This window comes from Nycticebus coucang, chromosome 6 (genome assembly GCF_027406575.1).
Source record: "Nycticebus coucang isolate mNycCou1 chromosome 6, mNycCou1.pri, whole genome shotgun sequence".
Lineage (NCBI taxonomy): Eukaryota > Metazoa > Chordata > Mammalia > Primates > Lorisidae > Nycticebus > Nycticebus coucang.
In genome coordinates, this window is record NC_069785.1 from 72,550 (window position 1) to 96,124 (window position 23,575).

Genomic DNA, 23,575 nt, shown 5'->3' on the forward strand with positions numbered 1-23,575 from the left:
TCCCTTTTGAGTTTATTGGATGCATTTTCTGCCTATTCTCATGTCCTACCTTTGCTAGGCACTTAGTCTACAGCTTCTTCTGACCCTCCTCAGAGGTCTTTCTGCAGTCTGTATTTTCAGTGGTGACCAGGGTTGAATCTGCTTCTTCTGCATCCATCAGAGACTTCAGGTTTCCCAGTGATGCCTTGTCTGTGCTCGCTGCTTGACTTCATGTTCTCCCCTGTGCTCTCCTGCAGAAGCTCTGTCTGTTCCATCTCTTCCACACATACTCCAGTGTGAAACTTACTTGACAATTGTCAGGGTGTGGAAGGTCTCAGACTATCACCAGAGTCTCTGACGTTCTCCTGAGCTGTAATTCTAGGTAGGCATCAGGACCCTGGGACTTGGTGCTGCCTTCCTGGTGGTGCTGTCTGTGCCCCAGGCTTGCTGATTTTTCCAGTTTTCCTGTCCCTCGTCCTGGGCACAGTGTCTCCTGTTAGCATTTATTGTTCTCTCTCACAGCCCCAGTGTTTCTTCATCAGGGTCCTCAGCTTCCAGATTTGATGCCCTTCCCTGCAGATCAAGGCCTTTATTCCACTGGGAATTAGTTGGGGGGTGGTTCTGAAGAAAACTTTGGTGGGGACCTCTGTGTCCCTCTCAGCTCCTATGAGGACCACTGTGCCCCCAGGATGCCAGATTTGAAGATTTCATTGAAAATCAAGTCTTTAATTTTATAATGGTAATAAAATAGGTGAGTCAAAGTAAATTTCAGAAGTATGTGCTCTCGGTCTCTCTCTCCCACTGTGAATTTTGTGGAAAGGGAGATTTTTGTGACTGTCCTTTTTCCAAAGAAAAAAGATAAGAGGATAGAAACCTCCTTGAGCATGTGGCCTCAGAGAATTTCCCACCATCAAGCCTTCACCACATTTAGCTCCCCACAGTTAAATACAAATTCATAGTTTCAACTTCTCACACCCTACACTGTGTGTAGCAGCCTCTGCCCCAGATTAGATAATTCCCTGGCCTTGTTTATTCCTGCAAGAACATGTCTCTCCCCTAATGGCCTGTTTGTTGTGAGTTCTGTAACTTCAATTATCTGAAGTATTAAGGAACGTTTCCCACATTTCAGCTCCACAGTTTTTGTGCTGTTGTCAGTGTTGTTCTAAGGATGAAAACAAGAAACTGCTTCTCACCTGTGTACAACTTCAGGATGTGTGAGAGACTTACTAGTTAGATGTTGAAAATGTAAGAGTTACATGTTGATCAAGAGCTTAATAGACATAATTACATGAAATCTCTGCAGTGGAATACTACCCTCATTAGAATTCATGACCGTTTCATACACTCGATCCTATGGATAGCAAGTATATATGCTCAGTGAATAAGCAAAAGTAATAAGTATAAAAACTGTAGTATTCCATTTATATGAATTCTACAAAATAATAACTCATTTAAAGTAGCATAATAATAATTAATATTTGCCTAGGGAACTAACAGAAGAAGGAAAAGGGAAAGAAGGAAAAATAGAAGAACAGAAGATAAGGTTAAAGGAATTGATTTGTTCACTATCTTTATAATGATTATTGATATGCCAATATTTATAACTTATGCACTTTAGATGTATGCAATTTAGTCCATATGAATTATACCTCATTCAAGTAATTACAGAAATAATAAAATACTGAGAGGGAAGAAGTGATAGAGATAAAAATGACCCAGATCCCTGAAAATTCAACTCCATCAAACCTAATCCTCTCCATTTGGGGGGTAAAGTCTCAAAGTGGGAAAATTACAAATGTTCACATTAGAGAATTATTCAAACCTCATTAGGCAGGCCCAACTCTATCCTGGAGTGGATTTGTGGGTCATGGGATTCTAGTGCTGAGGAGTTCATTCTCAGATGCCAAAAAAGTCACTCTGACCACAGGTGAAATACTGGACACATCTCTGAGCCCCTCTGTGCTCTATGGTGAGCCTCATATTTGTAACATGGAAAAATCCAGAACACCTACAACACATGATCCTTGCACATATGTAAACATGAAATAAGAACCAAGTATGCTAAGGTTTATGATATTGTAATCGCATAATAAGAATTTTTATTTTATCACGTGGCACCCAGGTCATATTCTTGCCCTAGAGCACTCACACCATCTCTGGGCCCTGTCCTCCCCCAGGCAACCCACACAGACCTCCTATATAGCAAGAGAACATGCAAATAGGGCCTCCCTCTGCCCATGAAAACCAGCCCAGCCCTTACCCTGCAGCTCTAGGAGAGGAGCCCCAGCCCTGGTACTCCTAGTTCTGCCCACTTACTGCTCAGAACTGAACACAGACGGCGAACCATGGAGTCTGGGCTGAGCTGGCTTCTCCTTGCTGCTCTATTACAAGGTTATTCATGAAGAACTGGAGACTAGGAGGGTGTGAGTGGATGTGAGAGAGAGAACAGAAAGTGTGTGTCGAGGTTTCTGACCAGGTATCTCTCTGTTGACAGGTGTCCAGGGTGAAGTGAAGCTGGTGGAGTCTGGCGGAGGCATGGTCCAGCCTGGCGGGTCCCTGAGGCTCACCTGTGTAGTCTCTGGATTCGCATTAAGCAGCTATGACATGAACTGGGTTCGCCAAGCCCCAGGGAAGGGGCTGGAGTGGGTATCACTCATTAGTAGTGGTGGTAGCACATACTACCCAGAGTCTGTGAAGGGCCGATTCACCATCTCCAAAGACAATGGAAAAAAAACTGTGTATCTGCAAATGAACAGTCTGAGGACCGAGGACACGGCCATATATTTTTGTGTGAGGGACACAGTGAGGTAACGGCAGTGTGAGCCCATACATGAACCTCCTGTGGGGCCCAGCCATCAGAGGAGCTCATCCCCCAGCTCGGGATCTGGTGCAAAGGGAAGCTGAGGTTTCCTTCCAGCCCCTGGTGTTTCCTCTATTGTCTATCATTTATCTTTATCATCATGACAGTTAGTGATTTCTGGTAAGGCCTTGGCTTCTAACATCTGTAAGGGAATGACTTGGAACCTAATTTCAATAAAATTGTAAGACTTTTTTTTGCAGTTATCTGCTAGATACAGACTATCATTAAAATCCTTGCAACAGATGGTGCCTGTGGCTCAAAGGAGTAGGGCACAGCCCCATATGCCACAGGTGGTGGGTTCAAGCACCGTCCTGGGCAAAAAAAGTCTTTGAAACAGGTGGAGTCTCAGGCAATATTGCTGACTAGAGCCAGCTTTCCACAGAGGTTCCCATCCAGAAGGACAGTTAATGACAATTGTTTACCAAGTAAGCTATTGGATAGTAAGATGTTGGTTTTGGGCTAAGTCAACAGGGAAGGTTGAAAAATGCACATCAACCATGCTGATGTGAGCTGCAACCCCAAGGGAACAAACAATAGCTGAGACTTTAATCCCGAGTTACTGAATCACTAGGATTAGAATGAGATCAGCTGAAAACAAGACATAGCCACAACACACCAAGGACCCCCCCCCCCACACACACACAGTGTCTCAGGCCATAGCACTGTACAGGTCCTTTGCAATGCTTTAAGGGGAAAGGTACAGACCCCAGTCCCACCTCTTGATCAAAGAGCTGGTAAATCCATACTCCAGGATCCCCCAACTCAACTTCACCTTAACTGCTCATCTAGCCAAATGGTATAAAGTAATCATTGGGCAGAATCAGTGGAAAAACTCTGGAAACATGAATAATCAGAGTAGTTCAACTCCCCAAAGTAATGACATGGCAGATACAACTGAACATCCCATTCATAAACAGATGGCTGAGATGTAAAAAATTGAATTCAGATTTTGGTTTGCAAATAAGATTAATAGAATGCAAGTAAAGTTAGAGTTAGAAATTCATGGAGAATTTCAAAAGTTGTCTCAAGAATTCAATGAATTCAAAGAGAAAATCACCACAGATTTTGACACTGAGATAAGAACTTGTAGCCTTCAAAAGATCTGAGAAATACAGTAGAATCCCTCAGTAACAGAAGGGAGCAGGCAGAAGAAAGGATTTCTGACATTGAAGACAAAGCATTTGAAAGCTCCCAAACACTAAAAGAGGAAGAGAAGTGGAGAACAAAAATGGATCATTCTCTCAGAGTGCTCTATGATAATTCAAAGAAAACTAATATTCACCTTATAGGAATTCCTAAAGGTGTTGAGGTGGCTTCAAAAGGCCCAGATGCTCTACTCCATGAGATAATCAAGGAGAACTTCCAAGACATGCCAAGAAATTCTGAAATTTAAATAGCAGACATTTTCAGAACCCAAACTCAAGTCAACAACTCTGCAAGCAGCCAGACGGAAGAAAACCATAACCTACACGGGGAAGAATATTAGAATGACTGGAGATCTCTCTGCTGAAAACTTTCAAGCTAGATGAGGGTGGTCATTGACTTTTAATCTCCTAAAAAAAATAATTTTTAAACCAGGATTTTGTATCCAGCTAAACTGGAGAAATTAAATATGTTAATAACATTCATATGTTGAAGACATTTGCCATAACTAAAACAGCTCTCCAGGATATTCTCAGACCTATCCTCCATAATGACCAGCACAATCATCTAAAACAAAAGGAAACTCACTCAGAAACTTTTGATCAAACTTCAACTTCCACTGTGGTGAAAGGATTAAAAATGTCCACTGGACTTTTGAAAATCTCGATATCCAAAATTCTACCAGGCTTATCAATATTCTCAATTAATGTGAATGGATTCCAATTGTCCTCTAGAGAGGAACAGGTTGGATGACTGGATACAAAAACTCAGGACAGATATTTTCCACATACAAGAGTCTCATCTTACCTTAAATATAAATATAGACTCAGTGTGAAGAGATGGTGAACTATATTTCAGGCAAATGGAAATCAGAAAAAAGCAGGTGTTGCAATTTTATTCACAGATACAATAGGCTTTAAACCAACAAAACTAAGGAAAGATAAGGATGGTCACTTCATATTTGTTAAGGGTAACACACAACATGATGAGATTTCAATTATTAAAATTTATGCATCCAACCACAATGCACCTCAATTTATAAGACAGACTCTAACAGACATGTGCAACTTTATTTCCTCCAGCACCATCAAGATTTTAACACTTCTTTGGCAGTGTTGGATAGATCCTCGAATAAGAAACTAAGTGAAGAAATTTTAGATGTAAACTTTACTATTCAACAATTGAATTTAACAGACATCTACAGAACATTTCATCCCCCCAAAATTGAATACACATTCTTCTCATCAGCCCATGGAACATGCTCCAAAATTGGCCACATTTTAGGTCACAGGTCTAGCCACAGCAAATTCAAAAGAATAGAAAATATTCCTTGCATCTTCTCAGACCATCATGTAATGAAAATTGAACTCAGTAACAATAGGAATCTGCATACTCACACCAAAACATGGAAGCTAAATAATCTTATGATGAATGATAGCTGGGTCACAGACAAGATTAAAAAGGAAATTACCAAATTCTTGGAACAAAACAACAATGAAGACATGATTTATCAGAACCTCCTGGGTACCACAAAGGCACTCCTAAGAGGGAAATTCATAGCACTGCAAGCCTTCCTCAAGAGAATGGAAAGAGAGGAAGTTAACAACTTAATGGGACAGCCCAAGCAACTGGAAAAGGAAGAACCAATCTCAAACCCAGCAGAAGAAAAGAAATAACCAAAATTAGAGCAGAATTGAATGAAATTAAAAACAAAAGGATTATACAACAGTTCAATAAATCTAAAAGTTGGTTTTATGAAAAGGTCAGTAAAATATTTAAACCATTGGCTAACCTAACCAGAAAGAAAAGAGTAAAATCTGTAATTTCATCAATCACAAATGGCAAAGACGAAATAACCACAGACTCCTCAGAAATTCAAAAAATCCTTAATGAATATTACAAGAAACTCTATTCTCAGAAATACAAAAATTTGAAGGAAATAGACGAAAACTTGGAAGCATCCCACCTTCCCAGACTTAGCCATAATGTAGTAGAAATGTTCAAAAGGCCTATATCAAGTTCTGAAATAGCATCAACTATACAAAATCTTTCTAAAAAGAAAAGCCCGGAACCACATGGCTTCATGGCAAATTCTACCAAACTTTTAAAGAGGAACTAGTAATTACATTACTTAACCTTTTCCAAAATATAGAAAAAAGAAGGAATACTACCCAACACATTCTGTGAAGTAAACATGATCGTGATCCCCAAATGAGAAAAAGGCCCAATAAGAAATGAAAATTATACCACTAATGAATATTGATGCAAAAGTATTCTACCAGATCCTGCCAAACACATCAAACAAATTGTACACCATGACCAAGTGGGTTTTATCACAGTGTCTCAAGGCTGGTTCAATATACATAAATCTATAATTATAATTCATCACATAAACAAAATAAAAAACAAAGACCATATGATTCTCTCAATGGATGCAGAGAAACCTTTTGATAATATCCAGCATCCTTTCATGATCAGAATGCTTTAAAAAAATGGTATAGAAAGAACATTTCTTACACTGATAGAGGCCATCTACAGCAAACCCACAGCCAATATCATATTGAATGGAGTTAAATTGAAATCATTTCCACTCAGATCAGAAACCAGCCAAGGTTTCCCATCATCTCCACTGGTTTTTAACATTGTAATGGAAGTCTTATACATCATAATTCAGCAAGAAAAGGCAATCAAGGGTGTACATATAGGGTCAGAGGAGATCAAACATTCACTCTTCACAGAGGATATGATTGTATATCTGGAAAACACCAGTAACTCAACCACAAAACTCTTAGAAGTGATCACGGAATACAGCAGTGTCCAGGATACAAAATCAACAATCACAAATCTGTAGCCTTTATGTGTACCAACAATAGTCAAGGACTCTATTATTTTCACAGTAGTGCCAAAGAAGATGAAATATTTGGGAGTTCAAGAGGGACTTTACCTAACAATTGCAATCAGTGTAACCTGGCTTATTGTACCCTCAATGAATCCCCAACAATAAAAAAAAAAAAAAAGTTTGTAAAATTCCACATGGATGAATAAATGTGCAAATAGATAAAAAAAAAAAAAGAAATATTTGGGAGTTCACCTTAAAAAGGACGTGAAAGTTCTCCATAAAGAGAACTATGAAACTTTAAGAAAAGAAATAGCTGAAGATGTAAACAAAGGAAACAACATACCATGCTTATGGCTGGGAAGAATAAACATTGTTAACATGTCCATACTACCCTAAGCAATACAAAATTTTAATATAATCCCTATTAATTCTACACTGTCATACTTTAAAGATCTCAAAAAAAAATACTCATTTTATATGGAATCAGAAAAAAACTCAACTACCCAAGATATTTTTTTCTGAGTACAGAAATAAAAACAAATCAGGAGGAATCACGCTGCCAGATCCCAGATTATACTACAAATAGATAGTGATCAAAACAGCATGGTACTGGCACAAAAACAGAGAGGTAAATGTATGGAACAGAATAGAGAACCAAGAGGTGAACCCAGCTACTTACCATTACTTGATCTTTGACAAGCCAATTAAAAACATTCAGCATGGAAAAGATTTCCTATTTAACAAATGGTGCTGGGTGAACTGGCTGGCGACCTGTAGAAGACGGAAACTGGACCCACATCTTTCACCACTAACTAAGATAGACTCTCACTGGATTAAATATTTAAACTTAAGACATGAAGCTATAAAAATACTAGAAGAAAGTGCAGGGAAAACACTTGAAGAAATCAGCCTGGGCGAATACTTTATAAGGAAGACCTCCTGGCAATTGAAGCAACACCAAAAATACATCACTGGAATCTGATCAAAGCAAAAAGCTTCTGCAAAGCAAAAAATAATGTAAGTAAAGCAAGCAGACAACTCTCAGAATAGGAGACGGTATTTGCATGTTATGTCTGTGACAAAGGTTTAATAACTAGTATCCACAGAGAACTCAAATGTAATAGCAAGAAAAGAACTAGTGATCCCATCTCAGGGTGGGCAAGGGACTTGAAGAGTCCCTTCTCTGAAGAAGACAGGTGCATGGCCTACAGACACATGAAAAAATTCTCATCATCCATAATCATCAGAGAAATGAAAATCAAAATCACTTTGAGATATCATCTAACCCCAGTAAGAGTAGCCCACATCACAAAATCCCAAAATCAGAGATATTGGCGTGGATGTGGAGAAAAGGGAACACTTCTGCACTGATGGCAGTAATGCAAACTAATTCATTCCTTTTGGAAAGATGTTTGGAGATCACTTAGGGATCTAAACATAGACCTGCCATTTGATCCTTCAATTCCTCTGCTAGGTATATATCCAGAAGACCAAAAATCACTTTGTAACAAAGATATTTGCACTAGAATGTTTATTGCAGCCCAATTTTTAATTGCTAAATCATGGAAGAATCCCAAGTGCCCACTGACCCACGAATGGATTAATAAATCATGGTATATGTACAGGAAGGAATCTTATGCAGCCTTAAAAAAGATGGAGACTTTACCTATTTCATGTTTACATGGATGGAGCTAGAACATCTTCTTCTTAGTAAAGTATCTCAGGAGTGGAAGAAAAAGTATCCAATGTACTCAGCCCTACTATGAAACCACTTTATAGCTTTCATATGAAAGCTATAATGCAACTCAAGCCCAAGAAGAATGGGAAAGAGGAGAGGGAGGGAAGTGTAGGGGTGAGTATGGGTGGAGGGAGGGTAATTGGTGGGACCACACCTACAGTGCATTTTACAAGGGTACATTTTAAATTTACTAGGTGTAGAGTATAAATGTCTTAATACAATTAAAAAAACATCCTTGCAACAAGAAGCCATCCTCCCTCCATCCACACTGTAGTGTCCGGAGAAGGTTTTGTATTTCCTACATTGTGTTTGTCATTCAGTAGGAAACTTGTCTCTGAGATGACTCTGTGTGTCTGGGAGTTTGACTTAGCTCTTGCCTCTTATCTGAGGGGCGTGGGGAGGAACCCTCATTTCAGTGTGTCTTTCCCACACGTGAATCTGCCTGTGTCACCTCAGGTGGTTCCTCCACTTCACTCTCCTGCTGAAGCTCCTAGTCTCCCTTGTGGCCCACACAGAGGGCACCAGGTCCTTCAGTGTCACCCCTCAATGTCTGGTGAATCACCTCCCTAGTCCTTATTCCTACGATGCCACCAGTGTTCTTGCAGGTGACCAGGCTCCCTAAACACCCTGAACCCACTTGCTGTACCCCAACCACGGCTTTTAAATCAACAGTGGAGAACAAATGCCCACCCAAGTCCTGGCTTCTCCTGGCCTGGCAGAGTGAGGGTCATTTGCACACCATGGACTGGTCAGGTGAGAGTTCACATCTGTGCACTTGTGCCCTAGAGTCAAACTTTGGGTTGTCCTTTCAGCTGGGTACAGGGATCCTGCAGTAGGTGGGGGTGCACCATGGGGCCTGCCTCAGAGCCTCCTGGGTGCTGGGTGTGAGATATTGGTAACTCCTCATGTTTAGATGGGATGGTGCTGTCATCCATGAGAAATAAACCAGCACAGAGCTTAGCACTTAGCAATGCCACTGTACTTTCTAATTTGATATTTAGCAAAAGTGGTATTAAGATTTAGTTGTACCTAAACATATATGTGTGTGTGTGTATAAATATATTTAGTTTTTGAGTTTGGAATATACAGACATACACATGGAAGAATATAATTTTGGACCATCACTTCTCACTATTAATAAATTATTAGTTAAATTAAGTCACATAATAAAATGGAAGCTGTGTGTGTTCTGTGGAGAAATTCACCTTGGTTATTTCACGTGTGTATGTGTGCATCAGTGCTGTGTGTGTCTCTGTGTACGTGCATTTGGCTGGAGGTTTTCTGAAATTCCCGGATCTGTGATTCACACATCTGTCATGGGGTAGAGCCCTACTGACATTGTGACTTCGATATTAATTTTTCTTAGCTGGCAGGTTTGCTATTGAGATTCCAGTTATACCAGTTCTCACTCTCCAGGTTGATGTACTGCTCCTTCTCTTTGCATTTTATGTTTGCAATTCTTCAGAACTGTTTGCAGGGTCATGGGTTCTTTGTGAAGGTGAGACCACTGTGTTTATTACCCTGTGAAAGGCTTGATTATTTCTTACTCCAGTACTTTTTATTACTTTGAGCATTTCTATTTGAATATTTCTTAATATCGTCATATCCCTGCTAAGATTACCTATCTGGTCCTGCATTCTGACTATGTTTGCTTTTATATATGCTATTTTAATATACTATTTACAGTAACTTTACAATTCCTGTTTAATCACAAATTTCTACTCTCTGTGTAATGCAGTAACTCATTTTAATCATTTTCATTATGCCTTTTTACATGAGTCTTGACTGATGCATGTAGCTACACAGTGTAAGTGTCATTGCTGGGTACTAATCTGTAGCATTCTGAACCCCAATTGATTCAGCCTCTTTTGGATGGGTGTTTAGGATTTGTGGTGTTTAAGGTTACATTCTGTGTTATACTGTCTGGATCAGGCCTACCCATGGTTCAGAAGTCAGCTTGGACCCTGAGTCTTACTGAGCATGTGACCTACCGTAAGGCTCTCTGAGAGCCCATTGGGGGTAGCTGATGACATGAAAATTAAGCTTAAGTCTATTCTGGGTCACCTCAAAGGCTACTAAACCTGTTCCCAGCCTGGAGGGTCTGCTACATCCATTTGAAGATGGCAGCTAAGCTCTGATCGGTACATTGGTAGGACATTCCCTCTGCCCCTGGTCTAAGCAACCACTGGAGACAAGGTTAAGGTGAGATGAGGTGTGGGGCCCCATCCTTCTCCTCTCTCCTCAGGAGAACCGGGTGTCTGGCTATCTCCCTCTCACAGATGCACAAATGCCAGCTCTCTGTTTTCTTGTAGAATTCACAACACCATGGAATGAGAGTCCTGTGTTTGCTGCCAGCTTGAGGCACCCTGGTGGGAGAGGAGAGCCTCTTACCCTTCTACAGGGCTCTGGGCCCCCTGGATTTGATCTGTGCTGGTGACCTCTTTTTTCTAGTCTCCTCTCTCAGCTTCACAACTCCTCTCAGAGGGGTCCTCACATTTCCCTGCTGTCCCTTCCAGCGGTCCACAATTGTTCTCTGCCCTCCTCAGCCTGACCCCCTACTCTTCTGTGGAAGGTCTGACAATGGTGTCTCTACTTAGCCATCTAGGTGTTGTCTCAGTGTAAATTGTGAAATTTGTAATGATATACTCTACGTTTTCCCTCTAAGCTAGACATGTTGGGTTTGATAGTCACTTGACTCTTATTTAATGTACATTCCCTCCATAAGTGACACAGCCTGTCCTTTCTAGGCATTGACTGTAGAAGTTGTTGTTAATTTGCTCAGTCTGCATGTCCCATATTTGGTGCAGTGGCTGCTCATGTTGAAGGTTCTCTCTGGCATGAGCACAGACTTTGGACTCCTCCAGAATCCTCTATTGGTGTTTCCTGCCAGGCTTTGTATTTATTTACCTTATGTTTTCCTGGAGACAGTGTATTTCGTCTTTCCTGGGCACATTCTAATTTTAAATTTACCTGCCAGTTGTTGATATGGTGGGAAAGCATTGCATGAGAGGATAGTCTTTGACCTTGACACTGACACAATTTTCTAGGTCAGAATCATAACCCTTGGTCTGCAATGAGCTCTCCCATGGTACTGCCGCTCCTGCAGAGGTGATGCCAGTCTGCATGTGCTTCCCTCTTCCACTATTGTAAAGTATCTTTTTTATTTTCCACAAACCTTCTCTGTCATGGCCCAGGTATGTCTCCTTCAATCTTCTCAGCTGGTAAATTTTCCTGTGGCTTAAAGCTGTGATCTACGTGATGAGAGAGAAACTATAGTTCTGAATGTAACTATAGTCCTGAGTGGTCCTTGTCAGGACCACTGCCCCACCAGTTTGCTGGCATTGCTCAAGAGTCCCTAAGATTTCAGGTTTGTCATTTCTCATACAACATCCTTGCTTTGAAGTTTAATTCCTTAGTTCTGAGTTTGTGATGGGGAAAATAGGCCTGGATGCATTTCAGAAATATGAATAAATTTTCCCTCATGCTAACATCTGTGAGGAAGCATTTTGTCATATGTCCCCAACACTGTAGCAAAAGGCTTCAAGGGAAATAAAATAGCAGCACCACAACTCGGTAACCCCTAGGGCATTCTAGGGATCCAACCCTGACTATGCTCAGGTTCACAGGATCCAGTACCTGCTTCTATAAACAACCGTATCCACTCCTGTCCTATGTGTCTCCTGCTGGCCGCTTTCTAACATGGACCAATATTCTGGGCCTGCTTCTCCCTGGAAGTGCTGTTTTCCCCAAAGATTCCACCTTTTCACTCCATACACCACTTCCGTGTTTGAGGTATTAAACACATGGTGCTCATGTGCAGCTCATCCCTGTGGGCTGTTGTTGGCCATGGTGATTACAGTGGAGATGTTCTTGTTCTTGTTACTGTGGAAGTAAAAATGCTCTTTTTTCTGCTGTCTCATTTTCCACTTGAGTATCAGCTTTATCTATGAAAGCAATGTATTGGGAATAATATGAAAATCAGTCAGTACCATGATAAACAGGAAAACTCGGTAAGTTTACAAACTGGAATGTCACTCGTTGTTAATAACTGTACAAGCTTACTTGGTAAACACTACACCATGGATGAGTTCACAGGGATTAATGCTGAATTAAGTAAACCAAAGAAATAAAAGTATATATTCTGCTGGGATCCTTTCTAGGGGCAGCGTCTTTTAAGACCTGTGGATCTGTCAGTGACCAACTGAAGAAATATAAAGTTAGAAACGACAAGAAAGAAAAAGACAAGACACCCAGACTAGAATTTTCAAAATGGGAGCTCAGGGGACCATCGCCTGCTTGTGGGGTTCCAGTGGTGGCCCCCAGTGTCAGTTCCACTCAGTTTTTTGAAGACTATTTGTGCATTAGTCCAGAGGGTAAGCTGAGGAAGGGGACAATGACTCTAGCAGTTTCTCTTAGCGAGCATATCAGCTTGTAATTTTTTCTATAATCATTAACTTTAAGGGTCTAAGCAGTCTTGAGAAATCCAGACCCTGAGCCTTGTTGGGGGCAGCCTTCTTTCTGAGGTCACACACACAGATTCCTAGTGAGATGTTAAACTCTGCTAGTTCACTGTGGAGTAAAACACCACTGGTGTCAATCTCCTCTGAAGAATTGGTGGGAGAGAGAAATTTTCCTCTCATCACCACCACAGAGGGTCTTCCTCTGTGATAATGGATATAATTGCTCCTACCTGTATTTCAAAGTTCCAGCTTTTTCCTTGATTTCTGCCCTTGCTGAATACAAATCTCCACAAAACTTGGCAGTAAATGGCCTAGTTAATATATCTTTCCAGGCCTTGCCACAGCATCTTCTGTGGCCGTTAATTCTTCAGATTGTTCACAGATGTAGCAGGGGTGTTAGTAAACTGTATCACTAGTACGTTGGAGGCATTTCAAAATAAGGAGGCATTTCAAAAAAATAATAATAAGACGAGATGTGAATTAGCCTGTTCACTGTCTTACACATGGTGATGACTATCTCAACGTTTCTTAATAATCTTTAAATATGTGAACTTCACTGTATGTCAAAGGTACTTCATTAACATTAAGTAAACAAACAAAAATAGATGGATTCAGTAGGAAATAAGTGAAGAAAAGATGGACAGTAACACATGAACCAGGAGACACTCCTGAAATCACATTGTGTGAACCCTGCTCCTCTGTGAACCCAGGATATCTGTGTATTTAGGTAAACACTAGAATGCAGTAAAATCACTAATATTCTCATAACAAGAAGGGATTTTTGAAAACTATATGACTCATGACAAGCCCCAGCCTGCAGTTTTTGCAAGAGGCATTCAGCTTCAGTGTTGAGAAGGACAGGCCCAGAAACCCAAGCTCCCTCTAACCAGATGGTAGCTCTCAGACACATCATACAGTTCACCTGAAATTGTGGGTTTTATTCTACACGTGGCAGTGAAGACAATGTTGATATCTGTCACTCAGACTCACGTTTCAGGGTAAACCAGTTACCCTCATAAAAACTAAATTTTTCACAGTAGAATACTTCCAGACCTCCATCAGCATCCCACCTCACACCTCCTATATACTGGGAAGACATGCAAATAGGGCCTCTTTCTGCTCATGAAACGGAGCCCAGCCCTGACCATGCAGCTCTGGGAGAGGAGCCTCAGCCCTGGGACTCCCAGTTCTGCCCACTCGCTGCTCAGGACTGAGCACAGTCAATCACGGAGCCTGGGCTGAGCTGGCTTCTCCTCGTTGCTCTATTACAAGGTCATTCCTGGGGAACTGGAGACTTGGAGTGTGTGAGTGGATGTGAGAGAGAGAACGGAGGAGGTGTGTGGAGGTTTCTGACCAGGTGTCTCTGTGTTTGCAGGTATGCAGGGAGAGGTGCAGCTGGTGGAGTCTTGGGGAGGCTTGGTCCAGCCTTGAGTGAGAGAGTCCCTGAGACTCTCCTGTGCAGCCTCTTGATTCACCTTCAGCAGCTACTGGATGGACTGAATCTGCCAGGATCCAGGGAAGGGGCTTAAGTGGGTGTCATACATCAGTGCAAATGGTGGTAGCACAAACTACGTGGACTCTGTGAAGGGCCGATTCACCATTTCCAGAGACAACAGAAGAACACTCTGTATCTTCAAATGAGCAAGCAGTCTGAGGCCCAGGGATACAGCCGTGTATTACTGTGCAAGGGACACAGTCTCAGCCCAAACATGAACCTCCTGCGTGGTGCGGCCGCCAGTGGGCGCCCGGGACCTACAAAGCACAGACTCAGCCCAGAGCAGGTGCAGGTCGTGAATAAGAGCTGGTTTCCAGCCAGGGTCTGAGGCTTACTCTCCGGATAACAGTTTCATCTGTTATAATCCTGCCCAAACAGTTGAAGACTCTAAACACAAAACATTGTTGTTGTTTGGTTGGTTGGTAACGTAAGGACTGTCTCCCACATGCACAAAAATCACAAAATCACTTTAGTGGCCAAAATGACCAGAGTTGTCACCAGAAATGGAGTCCTCAGGAAGTTTGGGGAAAACGGATGTGTCTTCAGTCACATTCCGGGCACAGCGCTCAGTGGGATTTCCTGATTAGGAGCAGTGGGAGCTGGAACAGGGTCAGTACACTGGAAAGTCTGACGTTTAGAATCTGTCCTTCCCCTAAGGTATAACTGCACATCTGACTCAGAACTGACCCGGTTGTCCTCTTTTCTGCTAATCCATATTTTCCTTTGTATCCAGGCTTAATTATCTCAATTCCTATTTCTCCATGTTTTTACTGAAAATAGTTGGGGAGGGTGAGTTCTATGTTTAAATCCCAGGGCTCAGGCCCTTTACCTGCAGCTCAGGTGGGGCTCAGGTTGTGGCCCCCGAAGGACCTGAGAAAGGCTTATAAAACTTTCTCAAACCTTCAGCTTCCCTACTAACTAAATTCACAACCATACCACTCACCACATGACAGCCAATAATTTGAAACACCACATTTTGGGTGAAGAAAGTGATTTAATCAGAAAGCCATCAAACCAAGAAGATGGGGATAATTGTCCTAAAGAAACTTCTGAAGGTGGTGAGAACTTCAGGATCTTTCCTGTGTTAAGGGAAGAGGGGGACAGAAGGGGTTGGTGTTAAGGGATGACTGACCACCACAGACATCTATATGCCAGCAAGAGTCTGAGAAGGTTGTGACGTTCATTTCATTTTTGTCACCTGACCCCCGTGAGTGATGTGATCCAGGTTACAGTATTCCTATAAGTGTTCACATGAGACACTCACTTGTGTGTACACATCCTTATTTCATTGGGAATCAGTTTAAGGACTGGGTTATCATTATTTATTTTCGAAGAACAAATTATAATCTAGATTACTTGTATCATTAGCTGCTCTGTGTGCAGATCTCAGAAAAATTTTAACTTGAAGAATACGAGCACAGGGGTGAGATGAAAAATGCATCCAGTCAGGATAAGGCTCCCTGTACTGTTACCACTGCCCCATGGCCAGAAATTTTTCCACCAACTTGTGGGTCTGGGGACAGAGAGACATCATCTCTCAACAGGCTACTCCCTGCTGTAAGGGGTCACTGGAGCAGACCATGGAAGAAAAGCCTTTGACCTGGCTAGGAGAATACACTTCCATGTCCCTTTAAGAACAATGGTCACAGGTGTCTCTTCTCCTCCTCTGACAGTTTCAGGAGCCTTGGATAACTCTTGGTCATAACATATGAGTTTTGCCTGTATGAAGGTAACCATGACCAGAGAAGGAACAGTAACAGGGATAAATGAAGAATGTCTCCTATGATTTGTGGAATTCCACATGTAATAAGAACCCAGGAAAATAAATCTAGGAGCCATGCTCTCAAGGATCCCAGATTAAACCTGCCCGGGTGCTTTGAAGTCTCTTGAAGCCAAGTGGCCTGCTGTCTGATTGTATCAATATGGCCTGTGTGCTGTAGGAGGGCTGAACAGGAGTGTAGGAGGAGATCAGTGATCACACAGACTCCCTGCCCTGCAGGCACAGTCCAGGGTAATGTGAGTGTCAAGTGTTACTTTAGCAAAAGAGTCTGATGCCTTTGTAGACAGCAAGTAAATAGTTTCTCCCACACTATTAGCTATTTTCTCTGTTGATTATTTCCTCAGCATGTAGAAGCTTTTTGATTTAATGAAGTCCCATTCATTTATTTTTTTCTGGATATGATTTCCATTGAGATCTTCTTTACAAATTGTTTCCTTGATGGAATATTTTCTACAAGCATATATTGGACAAACAGTGGTCCATGGGCCTGTTTAAGGAGTTCAATAGTTATTAATGGGTTAAAATGAAGAGGGTGGTTCTGAAAAAAACTGAAGTTTCAATCTCCAGAAAGGTGGGGAATTTAGGGAGATAATTTAGCAAGTAGAAAGGGTATCTGTAGGCTTGTGGGTCCTTATCATTACTTTGCACAAGGGCCTGAGTAAGAGAGAATCATGGGGACGCAGAGTAGAGAGTTATCAGTGGATGGCACAGGTACTCTGACAAACTGGCTTCCCTATGTTTAATGTGTAAGAGGCGACACAGGTACAACTCAACATAGCAGCAACCATAAGATCAGAGTGGCCCTGAACTGGCTGAGGCTAAGGCTCTCAACCCAGCCAGAGTTGGGATAGGTTAGGAAGGGGTCAGTAGACTGAGAGATTGTAAATAAAGTGTTGTCTTTCCAGTGAAGTGAAAATCCCCAAAGGACAAGTCAAGGAAATGGTGGTCATTTCTCTGTCACTTATCCTCTTCCTGACAGAGCAGCTAAGCTCCTCCTGGGCTCCTGAGCCCACAGTCTTCCTACTTCCAGAGATTGCAGGAGTCTGCTGGACATGTCTCGTAGACCCGAGTGTGCTGTTTCCACAGCTTTAACCAGGAAGTTTAACTGAGGTGTGGGGACAAGAGCAGCACCTTAAATGGTCTCAATTCCCAGGCACACTTGATCTTTAGGCCCTTGTTCTGTCAATGTCTGCATGATGCCCAACCACTTGTCCAAAGAAAAGATCTGCCCTGACTGTGGAGGAATGGTCCTGCTGGAAGCAGACTCATGAACAGAGGTTAGTACAGTGCCTGGAGTCGTAACACATTAGGCATTGGTAAATCTCCTCATGTGTGGTTGGTTGTTGCACCAAGGCAGGAACCAGGAATGGCCTCCAATGTAATATTCTAAAGAGTCTCAAACTTAGCCTGCCTGTGGGAGCCACTCTAACCCACAGCAGGGTGATTGGCAGCATCTCACCCCCAGTCAAATAAGTTTCCTGATATACTTTTGCAATGTTTCCTTGTAAAGTGTGATTGATTTCTTCAATTTGCGTCCACAGTGCAGTTTCAAGAGGAATGTAGTTCTCAGCTAATCTGTGAGCTTTGCATGCTTGTTGAGTATGTTAGAAATGAAGGAAGGTCCATTATCACTTTGAAGGGTATTGGCAGAGTAAAACTAAAATGTTCACATTCACCCCAGGCACATTTTTCCTCAATTTCTCCTAGTCGGTGTTTCCACCGACATAAGGGATTGTTAAATGTACGATGAGATGAATTGGTTCTTATATCCATTTATTTCTGTCCATGTGCAGAGGTCATGAGTAGCGTAAGTTGGTCATCTCTTGACACAAACACTACCCTGACCCAGAGAAAGAGCAGAGACTTCCCTGACTGATGAGTCTAAGTTGGGAGCTAACCCTGCCCCCATCAGAGACTGCAGAGACCCCGAACATTACTCCATATATCAGGTGCTGCCCCGTGTGCAGGGAGCTCAGACTGTCCACTCTGCTGACAGTGACTCAGGTCTGACTGTGGGGCTGAGAATCAGGAGAGCTGAATTTTATTCTGAATATTAACCTGCCTCAGAGATGTAGGTGATGATTCCAACCCCTTTTCCTTGACATCTGTTTTATTTCCCCATTGCTGAATATATGAGGAGAGTAAAGTGGGGCCATATAGTTGCCTGAGTCTACCTCAAAATCTACTGAATTATCTGAAAAACAGACACATTGGACAAAATTGAGTTTAATGTTCATACCAAAAGATGTGTTTTGGAAATTTCAATGTTTTGAATGTTCCTGAACATCAGCACCTGTACTTCTCAGTTGACTTAGAAACATATCTATGTTACAATGTTTTATAATCATTACTGTTTTCCTCTCTCCTTTTTGTCTTTATTATTTGGTTTGCCTGACTTCCAATGACATTTTTTTAAAGCTCACTTGCAGGCTAAGCCAACAGCACTGCTGAGTGTGCAGAAGGCTCCTTCTATGCAGAGCACAGTGCTTCTGACTGTCATGAAACTCCATCAGATATTAGTGTTTCATCTGTCACCAGAGTCACTGTCAGATCCTGTGGTCTTCCCATGTTGTCATGTGGAGATTTTACTAAATATGCTCTTTTATTAGATAGCTCTAAGTGCTCTGTCATTCACAGTCATATTCAGATCGTTTGTCTACTCCGGCTCTGGTGTTTTTCTCTGATGTATCTTGTATTTATGTTGATAACCACAAATGTTTGCGTTGTAAAGTTGATCTTGCCTTGTTAGTTTATTGGATGCATTTTCTGCCTGTAGTTTCTCATGTCCTTCCTTTGCTAGGCACTTAGTCTACAGCTTCTTCTGAACATCCTCAGAGGTCCCTCTGTATTCTGTATTTACAGTGATGACCAGGGTTGTATCTGCTCCTTCTGCGTCCATCAGAGATTTCGGATTCCCCAGTGACACCTTGTCTCTGTTCCCTGCTTGGCTTCATGTTCTCCCCTGTGCTCTCCTGCAGAGGGTCTCTCTGTTTCAACTATCCACATACACTCCAGTGGAAGTGGAAGGTCTTGGACTAATGTCTAGAGCCTCTGACCTTCTCCTGAGCTGTAATTCTAAGCAGGCATCAGGACCCTGGGTCTGAGTGCTGCCTTCCAGGTGCTGCTGTCTCTGCACCAGGTTTGCTTATCGCCCCAGTTTTCCTGCCCCTTCTCCTGAGCAGAGTGTTTCTCCATCAGGGTCCTCAGCTTCCAGATTTGATGCTCTTCCCTGCAGATAAGAGCAGTATTCCACTGGGATGTGGGGGGGGGCGTTCTGATGAAAACTTAGGTGGGGACCTCTGTGTCCCTGCCAGTTCCTATGCGGTCCACTGTACCCCCAGGTTGCCATATTGATGATTTTATTGAAAATCAAATTTTTAATTTTTACTAAAATATGTGACTCAATATGCATTTCAGAAGTGTGTGCTCTCTGTCTCTCTCTCCCACAGTGAATTTTACAAAAAGGGAGATTTTTGTGACTGTCCTTTTTCCAAAGGGAAGAGATAAGAGGATAGAAACCCCCTGCAGCAGGTGACCCCAGAGAACTTCCCACCATCAAGCCTTTACCACACTGAGCTTCCTGCAGGGAAAGACACATTCATAGCTTGATCCTCTCACAGCCTACATTGTGTGTGGCAGACTCTGCCCCAGATCAAATAACTCCCTGCCCTTGTTTATTCCTGCAAGAACATGTCTCTCCCCATATGTCAGGTTTGTTGTTAATTCTATAACTTTAATTAACTGAAGTATTAAGGAATGTTTTCCACATTGTACCTCTACAGTTTTTGTGTTGTTGTTAGTGTTTTTAAGAATAAAAACAAGAAGCTACTTCTCACTTGTGTACAACTTCAAGATGAATGACATATTTACTAGCTAGACCCTGAAAATATAAGACTTACATAATGATCAACAGCTTAATAAACAATAATTACATTATATTTCTGTAGTGGAATACTACCCTCATTAGAATTCATGATTGTTTCGTACACTCCACGCTATGGATATATTTTCAAGTATAGGTGCTCAGTCAATAAGCAAAAGTAATAAGCAGAAAAATTATATTGTTCCATTTATATGAATTCTACAAAATGAAAACTAACCTAAAGTAGTATAAGAACAATGTATATTTGCCTAAGGAATTAGTAGAAGAAGGAAAAGGGAACGAAGGAAATATAGAAGAACAGAAGTTAAGGTTGAAGGAATTGATTTGTTTACTATCTTTATAATGACTATGAATATGCCAATATTTATAACTTATACACTTTAAATATAAGCGGTTTAGTCTGTATGAATTATACCTCATTCAAGTAATTAAAAAAATAATAAAATACTGAGACAGAAGAAGTGACAGACAAAAAAGTGTCCCAAATTCCTATAAATTCAACTTCATCAATCCTAAACTCTCCATTTTGGGGTAAAGTCTCAAAGTGGCAAAATTATGAATGATCTCGTTACAGAATTATTCAAACCTCACAAGGAAGGTCCAACTCTGTCCTGGAGTAGGTTCATGGGTCAGGGGAGTCTAGTGCTGAGGACTTCATGCTCAGATACCAAAAAAGTCACTCTGACCGATGGGAAATACTGTACACATCTCAGAGACCCTCCATGCTCCAGGGTGAGTCTCACATTTGTAACACGGAAAAATCAGGGAAACTAACAACACATGATCCATGTCCACGTGTAAACAGGAAATACAATGATAAACGCTAAGATTTATCACATTACAATCTCATAATAAGAATTTATATTTTCACAAGAATTACCCTTGTCATATTCCTGCCCCAGCACACTCACACCCTCCCTCAGGGTCCCACCCCGGACCTCTGATTTTGCAGGAGGACATGCAAATAGGGCTTCCCTCTGCCTATGAAAACCAGCCCAGCCCTGACCCTGCAGCTCTGGGAAAGGAGCCTCAGCCCCGGGACTCCCTGGTCTGCCCACTGGCTGCTCAGGACTGAACACAGACCACCCACCATGGAGTCTGGGCTGAGCTGGCTTCTCCTGGTTGCTCTGTTACAAGGTGATTCGTGGAGATCTGGAGATTCGGAGTGTGTGAGTGGATGTGAGAGAGAGAACAGAGGGTGTGTGTGGAGGTTTCTGACCAGGTGTCTCTGTGTTTGCAGGTGTCCAGTGCGAGGTGAAGCTGGTGGAGTCTGGGGGAGGCTTGGTCCGGCCTGGGGGCTCCCTCAAACTCTCCTGCGCAGCCTCTGGATTCACATTCAGCAGCTTCTGGATGAGCTGGGTCCGCCAGGCTGAAGGCAAGGGACTGGAATGGGTCTCAAGCATCAATATTAATGGTGATAGCACATACTACGCGGACTCTGTGAAGGGCCGATTCACCGTCTCCAGAGACAACGGCAAGAACACTTTGCATCTGCGAATGAACAGCCTGAGGCCCGAGGACACAGCGGTGTATTTCTGTGCGAGGGACACAGCGAGGAGAAGGCAGTGGGAGCCCAAACACAAACCTCCTGCGGAGCGTGGCCGCTAGGGGGCACCCGGGACACAGGCGAGGAGTCACCCAGGGCAGGTGAAGGGACTGGGGCTAGGGAGTGCTCAGCCCAGGTGTCTGCTCAGGGTGGTGGTTTCCTCTCTATGTGGCAGTTTCCTCTGGGGAACATCTCTGGATTTATGATTCTGTGTTTTGCTCTGACATTTATGAATCGGATGGGTTTGAGCAAATAACCAAAACGTCACACCTGCACAAAACAGAGAGAGAAGCTTTCAGTTGCTTTATCTGTCCCCAAATGGACATGAATTATAAACACTTTGGTGTAAGTCAGTAAATCTATAAAAAAATTTCTCTTGTATCCACAGTGCAGCACAGAACACAGAACTGAAGGTGCCCGTGGTCAGAAAGTAGGACAACATGACTCCTAGACCTCAGGGACAGAGGGAGGCACCTTCTTAAGTGAGAGGACAAAGACCCCACGGTGGTCAGTGTCTAAGCAACCAGCTCACAACGTCCAATGCAGTGGACAGACGCCAAGGCGGAGAGGCCCCACCAGTGTAGAGTGAGGGTGTTGGGTCTGCTGGTGTTACACAAGCACAGCAAGGGAATATGGGCAGTTTAGTACCTCCGTTACCCAGATGTCTGCTGAGAGAAGGGACGTTCCTCAAGAATCCCAGCATGGCTGAACAGGCAGGAGAGGGGGCTCGCTCAGGGCTTTCATACTGGTGGTGGAGGGGTTGTTGAGGGCTCCCACTGGTAGAGAAATATTTCTGGGATTAGAACCTCCACTGGCGTCTAAATGAGGGTGACCCCAGGAGGCCTTACTAGATTTTCCATGTGGCGGGGGGGAGAATAGTATAGGATGAATGGATGCCCCTGAGGTGTCAGCGCTGAGACATTGAAAAGTCGATTCTGACACTTATTTCACTCAGTAACTCTGAAAGAAAAGAAACAGTTAAATAAATGAAATCTGGACGGAACTGGAGACCATTCTCCAACGTATCTCAAGAACACGAAAACAAAGACCACATGTACTCACTATTAAATTTAAATCAACTGTTGTGCCCGCCGGTGCACAGAAGAACGTAAAATTGAAGTAAAATGAACAAGAAGGGAGGCTGTAAGTGGCGAAGTAAAAGAACTACCTAATGGGCACAGTAAACACTATTTGGGTGATGGGCACACCTATAGCCAGGACTCAATCTTTACAAAAGCAATCCATGTAAACAAACACTTTTGTACACACTCATACTTTGAAATAAGAAAGGAAATAAAGTCCAAATGAATAGACATTAACCATGTCTATAGAAAAATAGAAAGAAGTTTTTTAGTACATAGTAATTATGATGGTAAGGAGGAGAAGTAATTAGACAGGTGTCTTTGTGAAATGTCTTGACTGGAAGCTTTTCACTATTTGAGATTATCAGATTATTATTATTTTTTATTGTTGAGGATTCATTGAGGTTACAAAGAACCAGGCTATACTGATTGAACTTGTTAGGTAAAGTCACTTTTATAATTGTGTACTGCTCCCAAGAGATATGTCATATATTATGACCCCCCATCACCCTCCCTCCTTCCCACTCTCCAGTCCCCCATTACTCCACCCCCCACATTGTACTAGGTAATCATTTGTCCTCATATCAGAATTGAGTGCATAGGATTCTTGCTTCTCCATTTCTCTGATGCTTTACTAAGAAGAATGTGTTCCACCTCCATCCAGGTTAACATAAAAGATGTAAAGTCTCCATCTTTTTTAGTGGCTGAATAGTATTTCATGGTATACATATACCACAGCTTGTTAATCCATTCCTGGGTTGGTGTGCATT

At 42.3% G+C, this 23,575-nt stretch overlaps 1 gene segment (V, D, J or C); it reads left to right on the plus strand.

Moving 5' to 3' along the window:
* LOC128587703 (immunoglobulin heavy variable 3-23-like) overlaps positions 1-21,785 on the plus strand; it is a 28,371-nt gene extending 6,586 nt beyond the window's left edge. Inside the window, 1 exon segment of the V gene segment in view lies at positions 21,418-21,785. Within this exon segment, the coding sequence occupies positions 21,418-21,785 (368 nt within the window).
* Positions 21,786-23,575: the final 1,790 nt, after the last annotated feature.